The sequence below is a fragment of the Magnolia sinica genome, chromosome 11 (assembly GCF_029962835.1).
Source record: "Magnolia sinica isolate HGM2019 chromosome 11, MsV1, whole genome shotgun sequence".
In the NCBI taxonomy this organism is placed as follows: domain Eukaryota; kingdom Viridiplantae; phylum Streptophyta; class Magnoliopsida; order Magnoliales; family Magnoliaceae; genus Magnolia; species Magnolia sinica.
The window spans coordinates 55,512,160-55,534,806 of NC_080583.1; the positions used below are offsets into that span (position 1 = coordinate 55,512,160).

At 39.2% G+C, this 22,647-nt stretch overlaps 1 protein-coding gene across 2 annotated transcripts in view; it reads left to right on the forward strand.

Annotated features, from left to right (window-relative positions):
• The window catches only part of LOC131219159 (probable E3 ubiquitin-protein ligase HIP1), a 44,532-nt gene that overhangs the window by 16,113 nt on the left and 5,772 nt on the right, over positions 1 to 22,647 (forward strand). For both annotated transcript variants that reach the window (XM_058214177.1, XM_058214178.1), the window contains exon 2: positions 3,503 to 5,366. In XM_058214177.1, coding sequence (XP_058070160.1) covers positions 3,615 to 5,366 — 1,752 coding nt within the window. In that variant the 5' untranslated portion in view covers positions 3,503 to 3,614. The remainder of the gene's footprint in view (positions 1 to 3,502; positions 5,367 to 22,647) is intronic.

Consider the following 22,647-nt stretch of genomic DNA (forward strand, 5'->3'; position numbering starts at 1 on the left):
TAAGTATTCATTCCCACTGTCTTGCTGTAGTGGGGGCCACTTGAACTCCAGATCCACCTCACTAGTGGGCCCTGGCCCATGTCCACATCCAGTGGACCTGATCAATGGTTGGATGTCAAACAGACACCATGGTGGGCCCCAGGAAGTTTTCAACGATAAGGTGTTTAAACACCACTTTTTCGGACCATGTTTCGTATAGTGTGATCCACATGAAGCCTCATTGGTGCACCATTGTTTGGGACCGTACATATAAGGCAGCATTTGGGACCATATAAGGCAACCTGCAAATAAACTTAATTGGTGGACCACTATTTCTTACAGCGTGGTCCACTTGAAACTTGTATCTGCTTCATTTTTTGGACCATGCCCTAAACTAATATGTAAAAATAGATGGCGGCGTGGATATGCAATGCATAGGGAAAACACAAATATCACCTTGATCCAAAACATTGGTGGCCTGTAAGAATTTTTCAACACTAGTTGTTCAATTCACACTGTTTCCGTTGGTGTGGTCCACTTGAGCTTTGGATATGCTTCATCTTTGGGGCCACCATCCAACTATTTTCAAAGCACATTTTAAGGCATGATCCAAAAAATGAAGCATGCCCAAATCTTAAGTAGACCACACAAATATGATCTAAAGCTTTTGTGGCCTACAATAAGTTTTTAATGGTCAATTACTACTATTTCCTATACTATGGACCGTTTGAGATTTGGATGTGCTTTATTTTTTAGATCACACCCTAAAATAAGTTTTCAATACAGATGAATGGTGCGGATGTAGTCACATACATCAAGGTGGGCCCCATGGGTCCCACACTCCTTGGTGGATCCATAGTCTCACCAAATCAGCTCCCACTTCTGATGGAGTTGGGTAGTATCCAATCCACGCATGCGACATGAAAGATCCGCAATGTGGGTGGGACCCTGACTATGGGCCCCACCATGATGTATGTGTTATATCCACACTGTCTATCCATTTGGAGACATCTTTTTAGGGCATGAGCTAAAGAATGAGACCGATCGAAAGCTTAAGTGAACCCTACTGGGGAAAATTGTAGGGGAAATGACACCCACCATTGAAACCTTCCTAAAGCCCACCATGACGTTTATTTGAGAACCAACATGTTCATAAGTTCACACAGATATGGACGAAGGGAAAACACAAATATCAACTTGATCGAAAACTTTCGTGGCCCCCTAGAATTTTTTAATGGTAGGCGTTCAATCCCCACTGTTTTCTGTGGTGGGGTCCACTTGAACTTTGGATCGGCCTCATTCTTTGGCTCATGCCCTAAAATGATATCTCAAAATGGATGGACGATGTGGATGTAACACATACACCATGGTGGGGCCCATGGAAACATAGTTTGATTACTTTTTAGGGAGAGGATTAGATGCAGCCCCGGCTTGACTCAAGACGGTGTGCCACTTATGGTGGGGCCCACCTTGGTATATTTATTGTATATCCAAGCCATCCATATGTGTTTACAAATCATTCTAAGGCGTGAGCCCAAAAATAAAGCAGATTTAAATATCAGGTGGACCATATCGTAGGAAATAGTGGTGATGGCTCATTAAAACTTATGAATGGGTCACAAAAGTTTTTGATCAACCTAATATTTGTTATTTTCCCTTCATCCACGTTTCCGTGACCTTATCAATAGGTTGAGATGACAAATAAACATTACAGTGGGCATTAGCAAGTTTCTAATGGTGGAGGTTCAAATATCATTCTTTCTTAGAGTATGGTCCACTTGAGATTTGGATCTAATTCATTTTTAAGATCATGCCATAAAATAATTTGAAAAAATGTATGGACGACACAGATATATAATACATGCATCGATGTGGGCCCCACTATAAGGGCCGCGTTGTATTTGGTGTGGCCAAGTCACACCAAATAAACTCCCTTAATTACGGTAGAGAGCGAGAGAGTTCTTCGAAACTCTCTTCTTCTCCGTTAAAGCCGTGAATGCGCAAGCCCTCCTGCGTCATCTAGAGACTTCGAATTTGTTAAAATCCCAAAAATCCCTCCCTAATTTCATCTTCGTTTTTTTTTTTTTTCAAAATCCAACCCAAATCCTCATAAACCTTGGCGGAAATCTAGTTTCCTTTCGAAGCAATTCTCTTTGAAGAATAAAAAAGGAGTTTTAGGTTTTCTTACATGATCTGGCGCTGTCGATCGTGATTGGCACACCAAATCCATGCAGATCTTGAGTAACAAGGTTAGAGAGATTTTTTCCCATATATATTTTTAGTTTCTTCCAATTTCGACAGATATCGATTGATATCTAGATCATAAACAAAGAAAAATCCATGATATCATGCGATAAATCGCTGATAAAATGTGATATCTTTGATATATCGCGCAATATCATGAATTTTTATTTATTTTTTATTTATTTATTTTTTGTGCGTGTGTACTCCTGGGCAGTTTCGTATCGCTGGACCGCGATACCGATAATATCGGCCAATAGTATTGATACTGCGAACACTGGTTGGGACACACGCAAAAAGCATCCCTATCTTTGGACAGTTTGATTATTTTCAAAATTTCGATGTTGGATGCTCATGTAATTGGGATAGAACCTGATTTATTTCTTTCTATTTATAGAATTATTATTCATGCAATTGGAAGAGGAGTTTCATTTATTTCTTTCCATTTTTCGTTTCACCATTGTTCATCATCATTGTCAGAGCCTTGTCCCAAATATTTGGGATTGGTTGTATTAATCTATTCTCACCAATCATTCCCATCTTTAGTTCCATGATCCTTCTAACTAGGTGTTGCTTCCGCTTCAAAGCGAGCTTTGGATTCATGATCCTGCTACCGTTTCCTAGCTTTTTATACTTGGTAACGTTTTGAAACAAAACCTTCCCCACTCCCGCACCCGAATCTCTTGCCACTTCACTTTACATTCATGCAACTATATTCCCGTCTAAGGTCCTATCCTTGGTAAGTGAGCAAGCTCATATCCCTTCTTTTCAGACCCTTCCACCCTAATCAATATTCCCCTTGTTACTGATGCCGTGTTCAGTTTCCTTGCCAATGACTATGCTCATGGGATGTACTTTCACTAAGTGATTTTTCTTCTTTACTTGGTTTCCGATGCAGGACAATTAACCACTTGCTCTAAAAGCTTGAACTGATAGAGCATGGCAAATTAATCCCTTTATCTCATAGCCCAGGCCCCAAATCCATGCGTTAGGTCTTTGGCTGAACGCTCCTCGTGGGCCCCAAATCCATGGGCTCCGCCTCACACGAGCCACCCACCTCACACGGGCCCCAAATCCTGTTTCAAATTTCATTCTAGTAGAATAACCATGTAAACTGCAAAGATATGCTCACAATCTTTCCATTTCATTTGGGTCATGTCTATATGAGATGTTTTTGTGATGACTCAAAAGCAATCCACATTACATAGCTTTTCTTATATTAATTAATTGATTTATCAGTTGCTCACACCAACTTTTGCTTCAATTTAATTCTATTTTGCAGGGTGCAAGGCTTATTTAAGGTTTGAAAGGAATGTATTAGATGTGACAAGCTGTTCAGATTGAAATATCTGTCAGAACCTTTTATATTTCAAGTGAAAAGCATATTTGCTCTAATGCACAGGCAAAGGAGTACTTTCCAATCCTTAAATGAAACCTTCGAATTTGGCCATGAATCTGGTTCAAGTAGTTCTGGCGTTAATCAGCAGGTTTATTGGAATAACATTCCAAATCCCTTAGAGGCCCAGAATTTGCCAGACTGTCTGCTCACTCCCAAAGATGATGGTGGGAGCATGACTAGCCCGAATCTCAGCGAACCTGGCTCTAGTTGTGATCACTCACTGCCTCAAGACAGCCACGATGAAGCAAAAATGGAGAATGGGTGGATGGTTTCGTTGAACACTCATACTGGAGCTGGCCCGAGGCTGGAAGAAAGGCGATTTGAACCCAGCAACATTCTTTCTTTGGAGACTGTGAATTTAACTCTTAATAACAATCAGCAGGGAAATGGACCATCATTTTCTCAAAATCCAAATTCTGATGATGTACCTCAAACTTCAGAGCTCCATGCAGGATTTATTGGAAATGGTGGACAGGCCATGGAAGCCGATATATATCCTCATACATATAAACAAGTTGGATCAGAAAGTGAGCAAATTTCATTTGCAGTTGGTTCTACTGATCCTTCTGCAACTGCTTCTGGTACAGTTGAGTATCTGGCTGAAGATAGTGATGGTAGGCCTGGTTGTTCCCTGGACAATCGACATTTATCCTGCAAGCGGAAGACCCTTGATGGTTTTTGTAGTCCGTCATCTTTAAGTGGAAATTCAAGTTTCTTTCAGCAATCTGAGAATAGCGTATGGCATGCCTTTCCTGCACGGCGTAATCCTGGTAGCAGTTTAAGCATATCAAACTCCTCACAGCATCTTTCTGATTTCAGTCCTCAAGAGCCGTCTAACCCAGTACTTGAAATTGGTGCAAGAGGGATAGCTTCCGACTACCATCCTGCTTCAACTGTAGCTGGAAATGCAGAAAGCTCGCAGAGAAATTTCCGTATGAGGGTTCATCCAGCACATCGACAAGATTCAGCCATGCCTAATCTGTGGTCTCCAGGGAATGCAGTTAGGCATTCTCATGTTTGGTCACCCCATCAATCATCTTTTAGATTTCTCCCCTATTATCATTCCCTAGATTTGAGCCGAGACATAGCCAGCACAAGTTCACCTCAGACCCAACCACTTGCTCCACCTATTCCTGGTATTTCTGAAAATGTGAACCCTTTTATATGGAATGGGGCTCACAATGCAGTAGCTGGAAGTTCATCAAATTCTACTTCCATTTCAGGGGTGAGGCCGTCTGCTTTACCAGAGGAATCTAACTCACAGACCATTCCGAGAAGCATTTCAGAGCATCCAATGTTTCCTCCAGCAACTGAGATGAGACAATTTACTCAAGATACTACAAATTGGAGCTTGGCTGATGGGAATATAAGTATACCTGGAAACCTTGATTCTTCTCTAATGGGCTCTAGTACTGGCTCCCATCCATCACCAGCTCTTACCTGGGTACCTCATCAGAATCCTCCTGCCCAATATCCGCTAAGGCTGTCAGAGTTTGTCCGAAGATCCTTGTCTGCCTTTGCTGGAACAGAGTCTAGAACTCAGAGTACTAATTATCCTCCGCTACGTTCAGGCCCTACTTCCTCGCAGGAGATGGTGCTATCTGGATCTGGTCACCAAGGGAATCGGCAGTCATATACGAGGTCTGCATTGTGGGCGGACAGGCAAGGTGATGGCACACTAAGACTTCCCTCTTCATTGCGGGATCTGGCAACTGCACCTGAAGGGAGAAGCAGGTTTGCATCTGAGGTTTGTACTTGAAACAATTTCCTCTTTGATGTTTTCATAGGTACTGAGTATTTAGTATGAGTCTATGACCTTGCAGGTTTTATATCATGTCTATGGTGGTTAACTACTATCACATTGCAACACAATATTGACACTGACTCTGTTTTATGCAACTCCAAGATTTCTTTGTTCTAGATGCTTGACCTGGAAAAGCATAAATATTTTTCAGATGTTGAATTTCATCGACTACTGATATGCTGATTGATTACCTTCTTCCTCCAATGACAGCTTTTCTTTCTTCTTTGTTTGACTGATTCCTTCTACAGCATTTATACGCCAATGGATTTCTTTTCTATCATGTATTTTGGACAAACTCATAATTTTTAGTGCCACTTCTAGGTGCTTACTCTATGTCATGTAGTCCAAATGTTCTCTCTTTTAGTTACTGGAAATGCACAGCATTTTAAGAAATGATTACAGTGCCATCAATTCAACCATTTTCTATTCTCCAAAAGTGACCCATGTGAATGATCCTTTTATTGTTGTGGAGCACATTTATGTGTATGCAATGCAACATTTGTAAGCAAGCTGGAACATACTTCACAACAATTCATTGATGCAATTGGCTATCACAGACAAGTTTACAAGAACTGCAAAATGACGAATGAGGTTGATGAGCCTTAAAAAAAAGAGGAACGGGGTCGACGGTCAGTGGGTTTATTGTCCTGTCTATATCTTTGGTACATACCATGTGGGCCGTACAATCCAAATTGGGTTGACGATCCAATCCAAATGGACTGTTTGATTGGGCCCCACGACCAATATGCATGGTTATTGTTGTTTTAGGTCTCTTAGGTTTGTTGGTTACTTGGTTAGCTAGTTAACGATGGTTTATTTGGTTTACTTAAGGGCCATTCGGTAAAACTTATTTTCAGCACTTATCACTGAAATTTGATATTTTCAATAATTCAAATCATTTGGTAAATTCAACTTATTAAGTGCTTGTGAATGCCCCCGCGCATGAGTGGAAGCACTCAACAAGCTTGTAATTCCTTTTTTTTTTTTTTGCTTGGATGATGGTTTATAAATTGGAATCGCCTTTGTTTCCTTAGTTGTGCAATGTCCTAAGGGTGTGTTTTGGATTTTGATGATTTGATTGGAGTTGCCGCTAGCCAAATGTATTCCAAAATCTACGATTGGCTAGAAACGATATAATTGTTTGTGAACCGGGAGATCGCTAGACTTCGCGACCCACGTGACGTGACTCCTTTGGTTGATCTGCACCATAGATTCCGAGTAAGGGCCTCGATTACGGAAAAGGGAGGGGTTAAGCACCATTTCCCGCCTGTGCAGCGCACAATCTTTACTTTACAGGATTTTACGATTTTTTGGGGGATTCAACTGAACTTCTATATTACTACATTAAGCCATACTGCATAGGGTGGTAGGACCATCAGGTAGGCAAAAGTAAAGAAAAGCAAACAAGGGGAATGTAAGAAAGGTGTGTGAATGTGTGTATTATGCAAGAGTACTGGAATGTGCAGAATGGAGTATTGGTCAATCGGAGATGTGAGAAAGAAAATGGAAATCAGACACCCTTTCTTAAGCAAAAGGGATGGTCGGATGTCTCCGATTCCAACCCTACCCTTTTGCCTTTAGTATATTCTTTAGCTTAAAACTCAATGTGCTTCTTACGTGGAAAAAGAAAAGATGATACATGTGCATCTCCACACTGGGGTGGGGTGGGGTCTGTGAGATACATAATGGCCATGGGGTGTGTCCCACTATGGTGTGAGATGCAGGGTAGCCCACAGGGAGATCTTGATTAATTTGCTTGGGAGGGCCTAGATAAAGGGATATTCCAGTGCTTCTCGACAACTCTGGAGCTTTTGGTGTGTTGGACGGTACTCCTTGCATCAAGTGGTATTAGAGCAAGAGACCAATGTTCAAATCTCCTTACTGGTGTGAGTGGATGATGCAGGTGCATCTCCATACTTGGGTGGGGTGGCCCATGAGGTGGGGTTTGTGAGATACATAATGGCCATCGGGTGGGTCCCACCGTGGGACCTGTGAGATGCATGATAGCCCCACGAGGAGATCTTGGTTTGTTTGCTTGGGAGGGCCTAGATAAAGGGGTATTCTAGTGTTTCCCCAACATCTCTGGAGCTTTTGATGCGTTGGTTGGTACTCCCTGCATCACCCACGAGGTGGGGTCTGTGAGATGCAGAATGGCCACGGGGTGGGTCCCACTGTGAGACCTGTGAGATGCGGGGTAGCCCACGGGGAGGTCTCGGTCGGTTTGCCTAAGAGAGCCTAGATGAAGGGATATTCCGGTGCTTCCCTAACAGCTCTGGAACTTTTAGTGCATTGGCCGGTACTCCCTACATCAAAAGATGTTGTCAGGATTGTCGGGCCGGGGTGAGCAGCGTTTTGGTGGTTGTTTGCCGAATCCCGACAACCCTGGATCTCTATGAGTGGATATGGGCACACTGATCCACAGATAGCTCACCGGCTTTGTCCCTACCTTTCCTCTGCTACCTCGATGGTCTGCTGCATTGGGGTTTATATAGACCCTCAACTCAGGTGTTTTGGGCACTAGTTGAGGACCCATACCTTTGTTTTTGTTTTTTGTTTTTTTTAGCAGAGGGCCCACCTGGTATATGTTATTAATATTTAATACTACGACAGGTTGCTGCTTTTTACAACTGGTACTTCAGCTACCTGTGTGGCCATTTTGTCACTTTTTGCATTGTAGTCACTGTTTTTGGAGGTTCCAATGTTGTCGGGGCTTCGTATGTCACCAAACTTTGAATGTCTGCTGATCGGGCTGGTGATTATCTCCAGGGAATGCCGGGGACCCTTTCGGCTTGATTTTCGTGGACCTTTTATATTGTTGGATTGGAGTCGGGGAAACGTGGTTCTCTCGTTGTGTGTGCTTTTTAAATGTCCTAACATCTTGAGAGATCGGCCTTCATCTATGCGAATCTGATTATGGGTGTGACAATCCGACCTGTTAATATCCTTGGGTTGTGCCAAGGATCTTTTCTAATCGTAACATCCAGGCTTTTAATGTTTTTTGGGCTGCTCGAAGATGACTTTATCCATGATATTTGTCTTTTGGCTCTCCGAGGGACCCTAGTGATTTGGATGGTATTGGTTTGGTTGACCCCTGATTTGGCCGATTTGGTTTGATTGACATTTTCCGAACTTGCCTAAAATGCGTCTCGCCTGCCTTGATCATCCTACAATGTTTGCCCACCCCCCTTGGAGATGTTCTTGCTGAAATTTAACTGAAGTCGAAGAGTAGTTTGAGTCTAGTTTCGGTTGCTGCGTCTACAATGCTTAAATAAATTTTCTCTAAAAATATGGATCTTTTTTTTTTTTCGAGCTTCTCCCTTTACTTAATGCTGAATGCTGAAAGTGGTGGTGCATTAAAATTTCTTTTCACTTTTTGAGTAAAATATCTATAAAATTATTTCTTCTTCCAAACAGGCCCTAAAAAGAAACATTCTTTTCTCTTCTTCCTATATCTGTAAAACCCTAGGTTTCAAAACCAATCTCCTAAGACCCAACTCATAAAACCCGTCTTTCACAAATCCTGCTATCCCAAAACCTATATCTAAAGCCCCAAAGCTTCTTCTTCTTCTTGTTTTTTGTTTTTGTTTTTTTTTGTCTCTTTTGTTTTTGTTTTTTTTCTCTTTTTTTTTTTTTTTTGAGAGAGAGAGAGAGAGAACTGCAAATTTATTAAAAAGCTCGTGGAGCGAGAAAAGAATACAACCTGGTAACTAAAGGGCACCCTAAACCAACATATTATCAGCCACAGCTGTTTTTTCAAAAACAATCCAATAAAAAACAAGACAAATGATTTTCCTAATGATCTCCTCCGCATCTACGATTTTCCTAAAGACCCAAACCTTGATCTTCAATCTTAAAAAGAGAAGGAAAAAGAAACAAAACAGCTACCACTCATGTTTCTCCATTATGGTGATTCTTGGGTGGACATGTTTACTTATAGTTAGTGCCAAGTTCTATGGTATTGGTAGGGAACCAGACACACGTGTTCCTGTGGGAAATTATTTGATGGTTGGATATCCACGCATGTTTCTCCATTATGGTGATTCTTGGGTGGACATGTTTACTTATAGTTAGTGCCAAGTTCTATGGTATTGGTAGGGAACCAGACACACGTGTTCTTGTGGGAAATTATTTGATGGTTGGATATCCAATCTGATCATCTTTAATCTCTTGAAGATTGAAAGGATATGATTAGGAGAAGAACATGAGGCTTCTAATAAAGTTGGAGGTCAGGATGCAGCTAGTGACAGGACAACGATTGATAATCCAGATGAGGTTATTGATAAGGGTTCTCCAAAGGTACCAACTAGGGTAGGTCCATCTTGAGAGGACCACACATTTGAGGGGAATGGTTTTTGTTAGCATTGTACTCAGGAGGCAGAGTTGGAATTAGCGAGGACTTTCTTCACACCATTTGGGGCATAACTAATGGATTATGAAGAGGCTCGAGGATTTTCAAAATCTGTGTGAATATAGGCTTTGAACTTTGGAAAGCTTGACCCACATGCTTTCAAAGATTGGTTTATGGCAGCTAGAGGATTTGCATGGATGACAGGGCCATTAAGAATATTACCAAAGTGTAGGTTTCCATATTGAGACTTGATTATTTGTTTGACTTGATGCCAATGTGATGATATGTGGAAATTTGGTGAAAACATCAATAGCTTCCTCGTTCATACTCAATCAGTAGATTCTCTATGATTGGTTTGAGGAATGATACAATCAGACATGAATTCATGATTGGTAGAAGCAGAAGTCATACTTAAAGAAAAAGGCTGGTTTGCATGAGTGGATGGCGATGCTATTTGGATTGACAAATGTGCTGAGTAAATGCACGTTTTAGCTCAGGTTTTATGATTGATTATTGGCAAGTTTCGTCATATATTTTGATGACATTCTTGTTTATAATAGGTGACATGAAGATTGTAGGAGTTTTATGCACTGAGAAGCTCTTCATTAATCTGCAGAAATATATTGGTTTCCCATATTAGGACCCGATGGTATTCTTGTTATGATGGCCAATGTAGTGCTGTTCTATAAGATTGGAAGATTGGTTACCACTAGATTTGAATTTGCTTAGAGGACAAAGGCGCAGAGAATGTTTACGTATTGTGACCCACAATTTACGATATTCTGGTTTATAGTAGCCCAAGCCAATTAATTGGGATAAGGGTTAAATGATGATGATTCTTTTTTTATTTTTATTTTTATTTTATTTTATTTTTAATGGCAGGTAATGTGAGATCATATGGATATGGAACATCTATATGAGAATTTTACACACCGATCGTCATTAATTTGAAGAAGTGTACCTTGATGACTTCCAATTTTGCTTTCGTGGGTTTTCTTGCCTTTTATAAGGCGTAAGGGAATTGGGGTCGATTTGGAAAGATTGTTGGAGTGGTCGTTGCCCACCAATATTCATGAAGAGCGAAGTTTCCATGGCCTATCAATGTTCTACAAGCGATTTATTAGGCATTTCAGCACTATCATGGTGCCAATTAGGAGTGTATGAAAGTGGGTCCATGTTAGTGGAGTAGGGTTCTGCCAAAGCATTTGAAAACAAAGGCTAAGATTATAGAGGCGCCAACCCTACAAATTCTTGATTTTTAGAAGTAATTTGAAATTCCATGTTACGCTTCATGTATGAATATTTGTGGGGTTCTGAGCCAAGAAGGTCACCTAGTTGCCTTTTTAGTAAAAGACTAATGTGCTTGAAAGAAGTGTTTAACTTGGATGTAGAATTTTTATGCAGTACTGCAAAAAGTGAGGCATTGGTGGTATTACTTGATGCTTGTGGAGTTCTTCTACTTAGATCATGAGGCGCTGTGATATTTAAATTCCAACAAAAATTAATGCCTCGCATGCAAAGTGGAGCTGTTTGTCGGAATCTAATTTTGTGCTAAAGCATAGGGAGTGTGAAAACAAGGTTACTGATATGTTGAGTTGTGGAGTTAATCTTTTGACATCCTTCTCCACCTTTGGATTTGAAGAGATTAACGAAGACAACAGAGATGACATAGTGTATGGTTTGATTTACAAGACGTTGATATCAAGATAACTTGTTGGCCACCCAAGATATTTGATGTATGATGTGTATATGATGCAACCAGGCCACTCGATCATCTGATTGAGGCCCAAATATGGCTGATTGTTTGATTAGGCCCTTAGATTGCAAACTAGACCTTGATCAGGCCCATCTAAGGGTCTACATTGATACGATGGAAGATTAGGTCCAAAACAAAGTTTTTGATTGGTAATTTGGACCATGTCAATGGTCTGATTAGCTTGTGGGGTCCACAAGTCCATGGGATTTAGTATTTTATTAATTTTTAGAGTTAATCATGGCTTGTGATTAAAAGAGTAAGGACTCTTTAAATAGGTTTCACTTTAATATTTTTGCAACTTATTTTGAGAGCCACGTTTCAACTAGCAAATGATGCCAGAATGATGTGAAATTGGTCCCTTTAAAGTGTATTGAGTTAGCTTTTTGGTGAGTACAACATTATGCAATTCCAAGGTCATTTGATTGAGTTATGGCCGATTTCAAGAAAGGATGTATGGGATTCAGGGAGTTCTTTAGTCATTTTTAATATTTGATTCGTTAGATTTAGTAGTATTGGATACAATAATATTAGGTTGGTTTTGCTTTTAGAAGTATATAAACAGTGTAAGGACTTCTGAATAGTTGATGAATATTCAACTCCATAAGTTATTTTCTCAGTTAAGTGTGTTGGCTCAGTGTAAAGATTCACTTCTGAATAGTTGATGAATATTCAATTCCAAAAGTTATTTTCTCAGCTAAGTGTGTTGCTTCCTCTTGGCATGTGTTGTCTTCCTTTAGCATGTGTTGCTACAATCCAAGCATCAGTTGCTGGATTTTTATCATAGTATGTGTTGCTTGGATCTATTTTGAAGAAGATTTTGTGGCAAGATCACTATGTAAAGGTTCATAACCAATTTGAAACTAGTTCTTTCAATTTGGTTGCTTTAATATCTCTTCTATGATAGTCATCTTTGTTTGCCTAAGAGTTCATTGCGAGACATGGTTATGTTGGAGCTACATCTAGCGTAGAAGGTCATTTTTGTACAATGACCCATTGGTGAAGGATCATCTCTTTGGATCAGTATTTAAGCTTAATGTTTGAAATTTAATCAAGTTGTGTGTTGGGTTAATGGTCTATCACCTTTGTTTTAGGTGATGGCATTGTTTTTTTTTTTGTTTGAAAGATGAAATATTATTAAGGCCAGGGGCCACAAAAAACGAAGAAGAAAAGAAACAGAGGACAACAACAAAAATGAAAGAGATCCAAACAAAGAAAGAAAAGGAAAGGAAAAAACGTATACAAAAGAGACCTAGACAGAAAAAAAGGAAAGGAACTCAGGGAGCCCACTCCCTGATGTACATAGCAACCCTTCCCACAACCACATCACTAGAACCCCTCAAGTTACAAAAGCAGCGATTATTCCTTTCCAACCAGATTGCCTAGAAGGTAGCCATTAAGCCAATTCTCCACTTTTTCTTTCCGAAGCAACCACTGGAGTCGACGTGCCGACTATGCAAAAGAGCTTCAACCAAGGCTGGCATCACCCAAGATAAGCTTGCCGATCTAAAGATCCAAGACCAAACGATTTGGGGAAAGAACAGTGAATGAATAAGTGGTCCACTGTTTCCTCCACTCGGAGGCAAAGAGGGCAGTCATTTGGAATGAACAAGAATCTTTCGCACAAGTTGTCAAATGTAAGAATTCTGTTACAGCTTGCCAGCCACACAAAGGCGGCCCATCTTGGGGACGAGCTTCGTAGGACCAAACATGGGAAGTGTGGCTAATCTCTCCATCGATCAGGTATGGCGATAAGGCAGAATAGAAGGACTGAACTGAGAAGGCACCACTTCTGGAAAATCTCAATAGCAAGGAGTCCTCCACCCATGGTGAAGGCTTGATCCCCTGCAAAAATGATAGGAGGGACAGGAAGTCACCACACTCTGCTTCATTCAAATTTCTTCTACAAGGCAGGATCCACTCTCCGCCTCCTATATTAGTGCTAAAGCCATTAGCAAAAGAGATTTCAGCGTCTGGGCACATATTCACTAAGGTTAGAAAAGGCTCCTTAAGGGGAGTGCTGCCGCACCAGGCATCTTTCCAAAAACGAACCCTGATCCCGTCCCCAATGGCAAAAGATGGACCACTGGCCATTAATAGGGACATCCCAACTATAACTTTCCACTGAAAGGATGCCCTATAGAGGGAGGAGTCCTTGGTCCACCAACCAAAAGGGGAGGTCCCATACTTCGCCGCAACAACCGTCCTCCACGAAGTAGACTCCTCAACCCCAAATCTCCACACCCATTTCCCGAGGAGAGGAGTTGGCAACATCCAAACATTTGATGCTTGCTCCTCCCTCCGAGGTAGGCTTACAAACATCATCCCATTTCAACAGGTGGTGTTTTTTTAGACACCGACCCACCTTGCCATAGAAATTCCCTTGTGATTTTATCAATGCGTGAAAGCACGGCCCCCCTAAGGATAGGAGGTTGTTTTTCCAAGCACACAGTCTTCTCTCCATCCTTTCCACTATTCTATCCCAGAGGCGCACTACAGGTTTACCATGGCACAAAGGTCATTTTAAGGTGAACAATAGGTTATCCCTTATGTTCACAAGATGGACATTATAGGTGAGGGCACTTTCCAGAGGTCATTTTTTGCGTGTTAGGTGAGTGCATCTTTTTAAGGGCAAAATGGTCTTTTTTACCTTTGATTTCTTGATGTCTAAGACGTTTAATAACATGAAAAAAATGTCATTTTTGCCCATTAAGTGAGGGAAATCTTTTTAAGGGCATAAGAGCCTTCATGCCTATGATTTCTTAGCGTCAAGTTTGGACATTATAAAAGGTAAAGAGATGACATTTTCCCTTTAGAGCCTAGAAGGGTTATCTCTTATGTTCGGAAGATGGAGGAGGTAGAGAAAAGTAGAGTAAAAAGTAAGGATAAAGGAGTGTATGAAGAAAAGAAATGAGTTTCCTTTGGAGAGATTTCTTGGGGTGCATTTTACTTTTAAGAGTTTTTCTTCTCATTCCTTTAATCATTTTAATGGAAGGGGTTTCCTTTAAATAAATTTTTTTTTTTTTGCGTGGGGGGGAGTAAATTTTTGCATGTTAAGTGAGATACATCTTTTTAAGGACTTCGGTCGTTGTGCCTATGATTTTGTAGTCTCCAAGTTAGGACATTATAAATAGTAAAGAGATCACATTTTCTTTTCAAAGTCTAAGTTATCCCTTATGTTTGCAAGATAGAGATGGGAGAGAAAGTATAGTAAAAACGAAAGATAAGGGGTGTACAAAGAAAAGAAAGTGATTTACTTTTAGAGAGATTTCTCGAGGTCTAGTTTACTCCAAGGAGTTTTTCTTCTCATTCCTTTAAATCATTTTAAAGAAAGGGTTTCTTTGAAATCGTTCATAGTCTCCAAGTTAGGACATTTTAAAAGGTAAAGATATGATTTTTTATTTCTTTTCTCTTTGGAGCCTAGAAGAGTTATTCCTTGTGTTTGCAAGGTAGTGAGGAGAGAAAAGTAGAGTAAAAAGGAAGGCTAAGGGGTGCTCGGAGAAAGAAAGGGATTTCCATTTGGGGTAATTTCTTGAGGTGCAGTTTACTTCGAGTTTACTTCTCGTTCCTTTAAATCATAGAAGCCATATGTGTGTCTCTTAACTATAGATTTTGGTGCTTTCCAATGATGCGAAAGTGGGTTTTGTGGTTCTTTGTTGTTGTATTTGGAGGTGAGAAATGGGGGTTTTAAGGTGTAAGAAAAGGTGGGATGGGTTCCTAAGGTTCTCTTGGCTGCTTGAAGAGAAGAGGTGGGATTTTCGTAAAGGTTCTCATGATTGCTTCAAGAGAAGAGGTGGGATTGTTTCCTAAAGGTTCTCTGCATTGAATGATGAGTGAGGAGAGATGGAACGCCTTGTGGCCGCTCACTAATTTGGTTACCAGAATCAAAAGATAAAAACAACAATTCAATACCTGTGGAATAAGCAATGCCATGTGTAACAAAATGAGTGAGACTATAATGGAGAAAAAATTCTGACACAAATCGACAACCATGAGAGACAAGATTTATGTGGTTCACCACAATGGCTACGTCCATGTGCAAGCGACAAGCAAATGAATTGATTGTTTTTTGGTAGAACTACAACAATTTTCAAGTAGATCTAACAGTCACCAATCTAATGAAATACATGTTGAATTACTTACCTTTTCCACCACCCTATACAACCATAAATAATTACAAAACCCCTTTCATGTTGTTATAAAGCACCTGATTGACCGTTGAGTAACACACATGTGGCTTTTATGATATGAAAGAATAAGAAGAAAAACCTCTTAAGAGTAATCTCCAACTTGAGAAATCTCTCCTCCAAAAAATCCATTTTCCATCATCTTCCTTTTTTTTTTTCTATACTTTTCTCCTTCCTCTTGATCTTGCTAATATAAGGGATAACCTTTTTAGGCTTCAAAGAGAAAATGTCATCACTTTACTTTTTAAAGTATGCCCTAACTTCAGGAGTAAGATAGGTTAAAAGACTCTTTTGCCTTTAAAAAGATGTTCCTTAGCTAACATGCAATATTTTCCATATTAGTATCGATGGATGTATTGCACCACTGGGATACGGAAATATATTGCACCTGCGGGATATGGAAATATATTGGTTATCTCACAAGAAATATCAGATGTATCATGTAAATATTTTATTGTTTTTGGGAAACATTGGGAAATTGTTTGAATATTTCAATGAAACTTCAGGGGATGTTAAAAAAGACATTAATACATGCTTAGTAATCAAAAGATCACAAAAGACAAATGCACATGATAAGTTTATTTATATAGGACATACACTATCTGACAGAAGTGATGCAACTATATTCAAAATCAATTCATATTATTTATAAATCTAAGAAAACATGTATGAAAACACAAGCAATACATTGAAAACAAAAGAAGTAGAAATATATCTTTGATGTGTGTGGGTGTGCCTCAGATCCACATAGAGTTGCGTGATGTCTAAGACATTCATACTTGGAAATTTTCATAGTTTTCTCTGATGACGGTTTCTTGAGAAAATCCCCTCCCCGTGGATTACTTGATTTATGTGGTTGGCGGGTGATTGCATGTATCCGCAGGGAATAGTCTTGCCCTAAAGGGGTGGGGACACCATGTCGTCATTACAAAAAAAAAAGACCATCTCTTGAGAAAATCCTTGCACCCTTCATGTAGAAGTCTAGTAATCCAGAAATCCTATCTCGTTGATCTTTATCTGGAACCATTGTCTCCATAATATCAAGAAATCTTACCACATGCGTCGCTTTTACCTCACTCCAATCGGTGGAAGGAAATGATATGGCCGAATTAAGGATATAGGTAGCCAAATACAATGAAGATGACATTTGGCTACCCCATCTATTATCTATAAGATCTAGTGCAAGCCTATAATCACATTTTTTTATAATTAAAGTGCTCCAGAAATTTCAATTTAGCCATCTCCATCGCATCATATGTGTATCCCATTGTTGGCTTCTCATCACCGCCCACCAATCTTAATATACCTACTAAGGGTTATGAAGATTTCAATGCATTGAACACTTATGTCCAGAACGGTTGCGAAAAAATAGTTTATTAGACTGACTTTCCTTTGGCCTTCTTTGACAAAGTCTAGTTATTTCAATTGGCCAATAATACAAAGCTTTTAAGCTAAGGTTTTTTTTTTTTTTTTTGTACAACCTTTATAGTGTTAAAAAGGCTGTTGCAAATTAGGTGATGACTGGATGAAGCAAATTACAACCAATGTGTTTTCTCATGTTATGAAGTAGAAGGGCATGTTTATACATAAACTTAGTGATTCTTCTAACTCAAGCAATCACCTTAATATGCAATCTACCTATCTATCTTTTATAACATTAAATCCATATAATGTGCCGTGCATGGAGTCCAAAATAAAAGGCGTCGCTTCTCCATACGAAAGCGACCAATGGATGCATAGGAAGCTATGTTGTCCATAATAACTTGGACTACATATTCTTCTATTTTCTCAACTACACTATCGAACAATGTAAACAAATATTTAGCTATATGAGAATGGGTTTATGCATCCATAGACTTCAAGAACATTATATCAGCCAAACAATTAACAAGAAAGTTAATCAATGTCCGATCGAATCCATTGGCCATTAAAATACATTCATAGATTTTCCATGCCTCTTTGTATTTAATAGTGAAGTTTTCAATAAAATCAACATATGCTTTGAGACCTGTTTCCCTTCATGATATGAAGGGGGCTTATGTCCAGGTCCAAATTGACCTATTGATTCAACCGTTACTTTGGAACTTTTCAATTAACAGTATTGAAAGTAACACTGGCTTGATATAATCACTTGGCAATATATTGAATTATTGTTTACTTGTCTTTATTTTTATAGTGGCTTTCTAGTGTTGTTTGTGCGGATCCTTTACCTCTTTGGTCCACAACATCCTCGGGATGTAGTCTACACCACCTATCCAATTATCCATGCCCACGGGATCGGTGTCAAACCTAGTGGTCTAGAGTGTCTGGTTGACATAGGAGGGGTATCATTGACATCAACAACATCAATATTCTCATAAGCTTCTTGGTATATATATTCCTCTCTAAGTACTGCAATGTCATGCTTTTTTCTAGCTTGTTTGTCAACGTACTCCATGATTTCATTTCAAATCTTGGAGTAACATTCGGGCATGCTCTTGAATTGGATCTTGGCATGTGTGCAAGGTGTTGTTTGTGTCATCCCATGCCACCGGTACTTACAAACTCACAAAGTTCACAACACAATTGTGGATTTTTTGTTAACATTACAATGTGCCCATACTTCTAACTTGGGTCATTCGACTTGGGTTTCAAAAAAGAAGATTGTGAAGAAGACATGATGAGAGAGAGTACTCTAGTTTTATATTTGTATTGAGAGAGAGAGAGAGAGAGAGAGAGAGAGAGAGAGAGAGAGAGAGAGTCTACTCTAGTTTTGTTTAGACTTGTAATTGTTAGTGCCTCGGTTTGTCAATGACGTGAGCTAGGGAGTCCCGAGTCGGTTGAGCCTCCATGGTAAGACATTTGAAGACTGAAGACTCGAAGACTTGATGCATCAAGGTCTGAAGACACAGGTAAACATGAGGTCCCTTGATAAATCTAGCCTTAGACCCTTTAAGTTCCAAAACAACCTACCTCTAGATGTTTTATTCCATAGGTAAACATTTGACTCATCTAATCCAAGCATTAAACCTTAAATGAACATGTTAAGTTATGCTTACAAGAGGCGCAAAGCTGTTGTTAATCAGAATCCCAAAACAACAGAACTCTGGGATATATGTCGATTAATCGAAAGATCCTTCGATCGACCTAAGCATGTAGAAAATTTCCAGCAACCTTTCTGCCTAAAATTGAATTAGTTTGACCAATCGAACAAGAGTGCTTGATCGATCGAAGCTAGCTGTTATAGATCTGTAGGTGCCTTCTCTATAAATCTAGCATCTGGATCTTTGCAAAGATGATGGATATTGGTAAATTAGAAGCCCTAGTGTATTCCACTCTTCCCTAAACCTCCTAGGCTTTATCCCAAAGAGATTCATGCTATCTTCTTAGTATATTTTATTATTATTATTATCATTATTATTATTATTTTAATTTTTAAATAAGCATTCCAAGCTCCATTACAAGAAGAACATGATCTAAAGTCTTCTATAACATTTAGACATCAATCTCATAGGTAAATCCTAATGTCTATTAACCTCTAGAGTGTGCATCTAGGTGAATCTCCATTTGGAAATCAACTATCCATTAGTTGTAGGAGATTCAACCATCCTCCCATTACCTTGGTAGCCTCATTGGCGTGCAAGATAGCCGATTCAAGGAAGCGGAAAAAGATCGACTTCAAAGATTAGGGGAACACAAGAGAAGCAGTTTTAAGAAGTGAAAACGCATCTCAAGAAGGCACATCAATGGGGCTCTATTTGTTAAGGTTGTCAATTTAAAGTCCATATACTCTTTCCTTGTGTAGGATTGAGTATATAGTTTGAGAATCAAACTCAATTAAGTCCTTGTGTAGGCCTCCGGTGGGAGTATACGTGTGTTAAGTCCTTGTGTAGTCCTCCAATGGGAGTGTACGCGTGTAATTGTCCATGGGAGTCTTCGGTGGGAGTGTACACTTGTAAAGGTTAGAGGTGAACCTATTGGAAACCTCCGAGATAGCGAAATCTAGTACACTTGAGGAGAGTACGTTTGCCGGGAGTGGAGTAGGCAAGTAGTCAAATTGCTATATATCTTTGTGTTTGCGATTGTGATTTGTGCAGATTTTTATTTATATTTGTGAGTTGAATTGTTGTATATGAATGTATAATTAGATTGTATGCTAGGCGATTAAGTGATTGCACATGCACACACAAGATATCTATCTTACACTTAGACTAGTTGCTTATAATGTTGCATCTCTTGTAGTTTATACAATTGAACCCACTTGACTTGGAAGCCCAAGTGTTAATTATTTTTAATTGGCATAAGTTTTAAGTAGTCCTATTCAACCTAACACTCCCTTGTAGGACTTGTCTGTAATTCTAAGCTCTGCCAAGCTTCCATGTATAGCGTGTGGTGTCATATTAGACTATCCACACAATTTCAGTAATTGTAGGAGAGAATGTCAAACTTGATTCTTGAACTTGAGTCCTTGACAAGTTGTAGGCTTTTAGTAGCTTTGCCCTTGAGGCTTCACCCCTTGTAACTTGGAAGATGTAATAACTTGTCGTTTTGTACTTGTAAGTTGAATGTTGTCTTCAAATCATTCCTTCAAACTTGAAAGTTGAAAGTCCAGACTCTTTATTCTTGTTCTAGAAAGGAAAACAATCAAACTTGAAAGAGTTAGAGGAGAGAGAGAGAGAGAGAGAGAGAGAGAGAGAGAGAGAGAGAGAGAGAGAGAGAGAATGACTGATTTAATAAAATCAACCTTGCAGATCTCATACTAAGTATGCGATGGCATACTCGTATAAAATTGCATTAGTGGTTGCATAGAAACACTGTGCAACCACATATTCACAAAATCCTTTTTTTTTTTTGCATATGAGCTCAAATCGCATAAGCGATTACACAATTGCTGAAGACAACATCGATTCCGCAAAAATATACCAATTTTTTCTCGAAATAATCGAAGAGGGTTGGTTGGATTCACCTAAGGGGTCATTTGGATGGGAGTAAATGAAGGTAAATGAGAGGAATTGGGAGTAAATGGAAGTAAATGGCTTGGCCTTTAGATGGGAGCAAATGTATGGAAATGAAATGAATTGGGAGTAAATAGGTCTGTAAATGAAATCCTCTCTCAGAGGAGAGATTTGGAAGTAAATGTGGTGAAATGCCTTTTTGGTCACATGAGTAAACAAAGGTGTTGCTACACATGTCCACCGTACACGTGGTTCACTGATGATTCTGTCATACTGATACTCGGAAACAATCTAATTATCGGCTACACCACTAAAATCACACCAATGGAATGATCCAAACCATCTAAAGGTTGGCCATCTAAATGGACGGTTAGAAAACTTTGGCAAGTTGCGTGTTTGTGATCCTTACGTTTGTGGCTGACTTGAGGCTCGAAATTTCCTCTTTTTTGGCTAAAGTATGTATTTTCAAGGGCTTATTACAATCATTTTGCCAAATATCGCATATGTACACTAATTTGGGATATCACATATGTTGCAGGGAATACATTGAAAAATTCCAATGCGTTCCAATTCCTCCCATTTACTCCCATCCAAACAAAATACTTGGATTTCAAATGCATTTCATTTACTCTTATCCAAACACAATTAGAAGTGGAAGTCATTTACTCCAATTCCATTTCCTATTTACCTCCATTTATAAGCTCCCAAACAAGCCGTAAAGAATGAATTAGAAGTGGAAGATTTGACAAAAAAAGGGAATTTTCTAAAAAAATTTCTATAGATTTTTTTTTTTCCGCTTCTCGCATGGGTATTGATGATATGTTGTGATGTATCGATTTATCATCTATACATCACAATATTATTGCCGACACCATAAAATCAATGTACGTTAGTGTGGTTTCATATTAGTGAGATGCAATCCTGATATATCAACAGATGTTATCAATATCGCGATCACTGTTAACATGTAAAAATGTCCATCACCTGAAGCTAAGGTAATGGGCCATTGCCTCCAACAATCTCCACCTTAATGGCACATCGATAATTTTCCTTCCCATAAATACATCCCTCCAGAACACATGGCAACAATCGCCAACCTTTTATCCTCCAGAAATTTCAGATCTTCTCCTTTCCATGACTAACCCATTGCAAGAGAACCTCCTTTCCATGACTAGACCATCATGGGCAAAACATTGAACGCTTTGTCATCACTTGATATCTATTGCTAGAAAAGCGCGAAGGAAGCCAAGAGAAATCACATCTTTGTAAGGGATCAAGAGCTTAATAAATCTACCAAGCTCTCACACCTGGAACCGTCCATTCTCACCATTTACAACTTCACTTCAAATCTATAGTTAACATCTGCGCCCTTATTCTTCCAAAACGCAAAAATAAATAAGATTAAGATATACACTGATACACACCACCATGAAAGCTCTTATACTTCTTGTTGTATAAGTGATCTTATGAAGACAATGAAATAAGCATCACCTAAGGTTTGGGGTATACATGTAAATGAGTAGAGAAAGAGGCACAAGATATAAGTGCTTCGTTACATATTGATTTCGTCCAGTGTTTTAAATATCGACGGTATTTGCCGATATATCCCACGATATATCTTGCATCCCACTCGTGCAATACGAAACTCGCAAGTAGTGCGATATATCTCACATGTTTGATCCAGTGAGCATATTCAATTTTCGATCCTTTTTTTTCTTATTCTATAAATCATGTTAAATTAGTGTCAAATTGTTACAAATCCATGGTTTTTCATGAAAAAAAACATGGATTGGGAGCTTTAATTTCGAGATTTAGAGGACATGAGCCGAGTTGCAGAAAATTGAAAAAAAAATCAAAATTTCCCACTTCCTAGCAAATTGGTTGCAATCCTTGTGTCCAAAAATAAAATCAAACATGTATGTAACCTAATTTAGTGATTCTTCTTTTGCTTTTGAATATATTGCTTGTGTTTCCACACGTCTTCTTACATTTATAAATTATA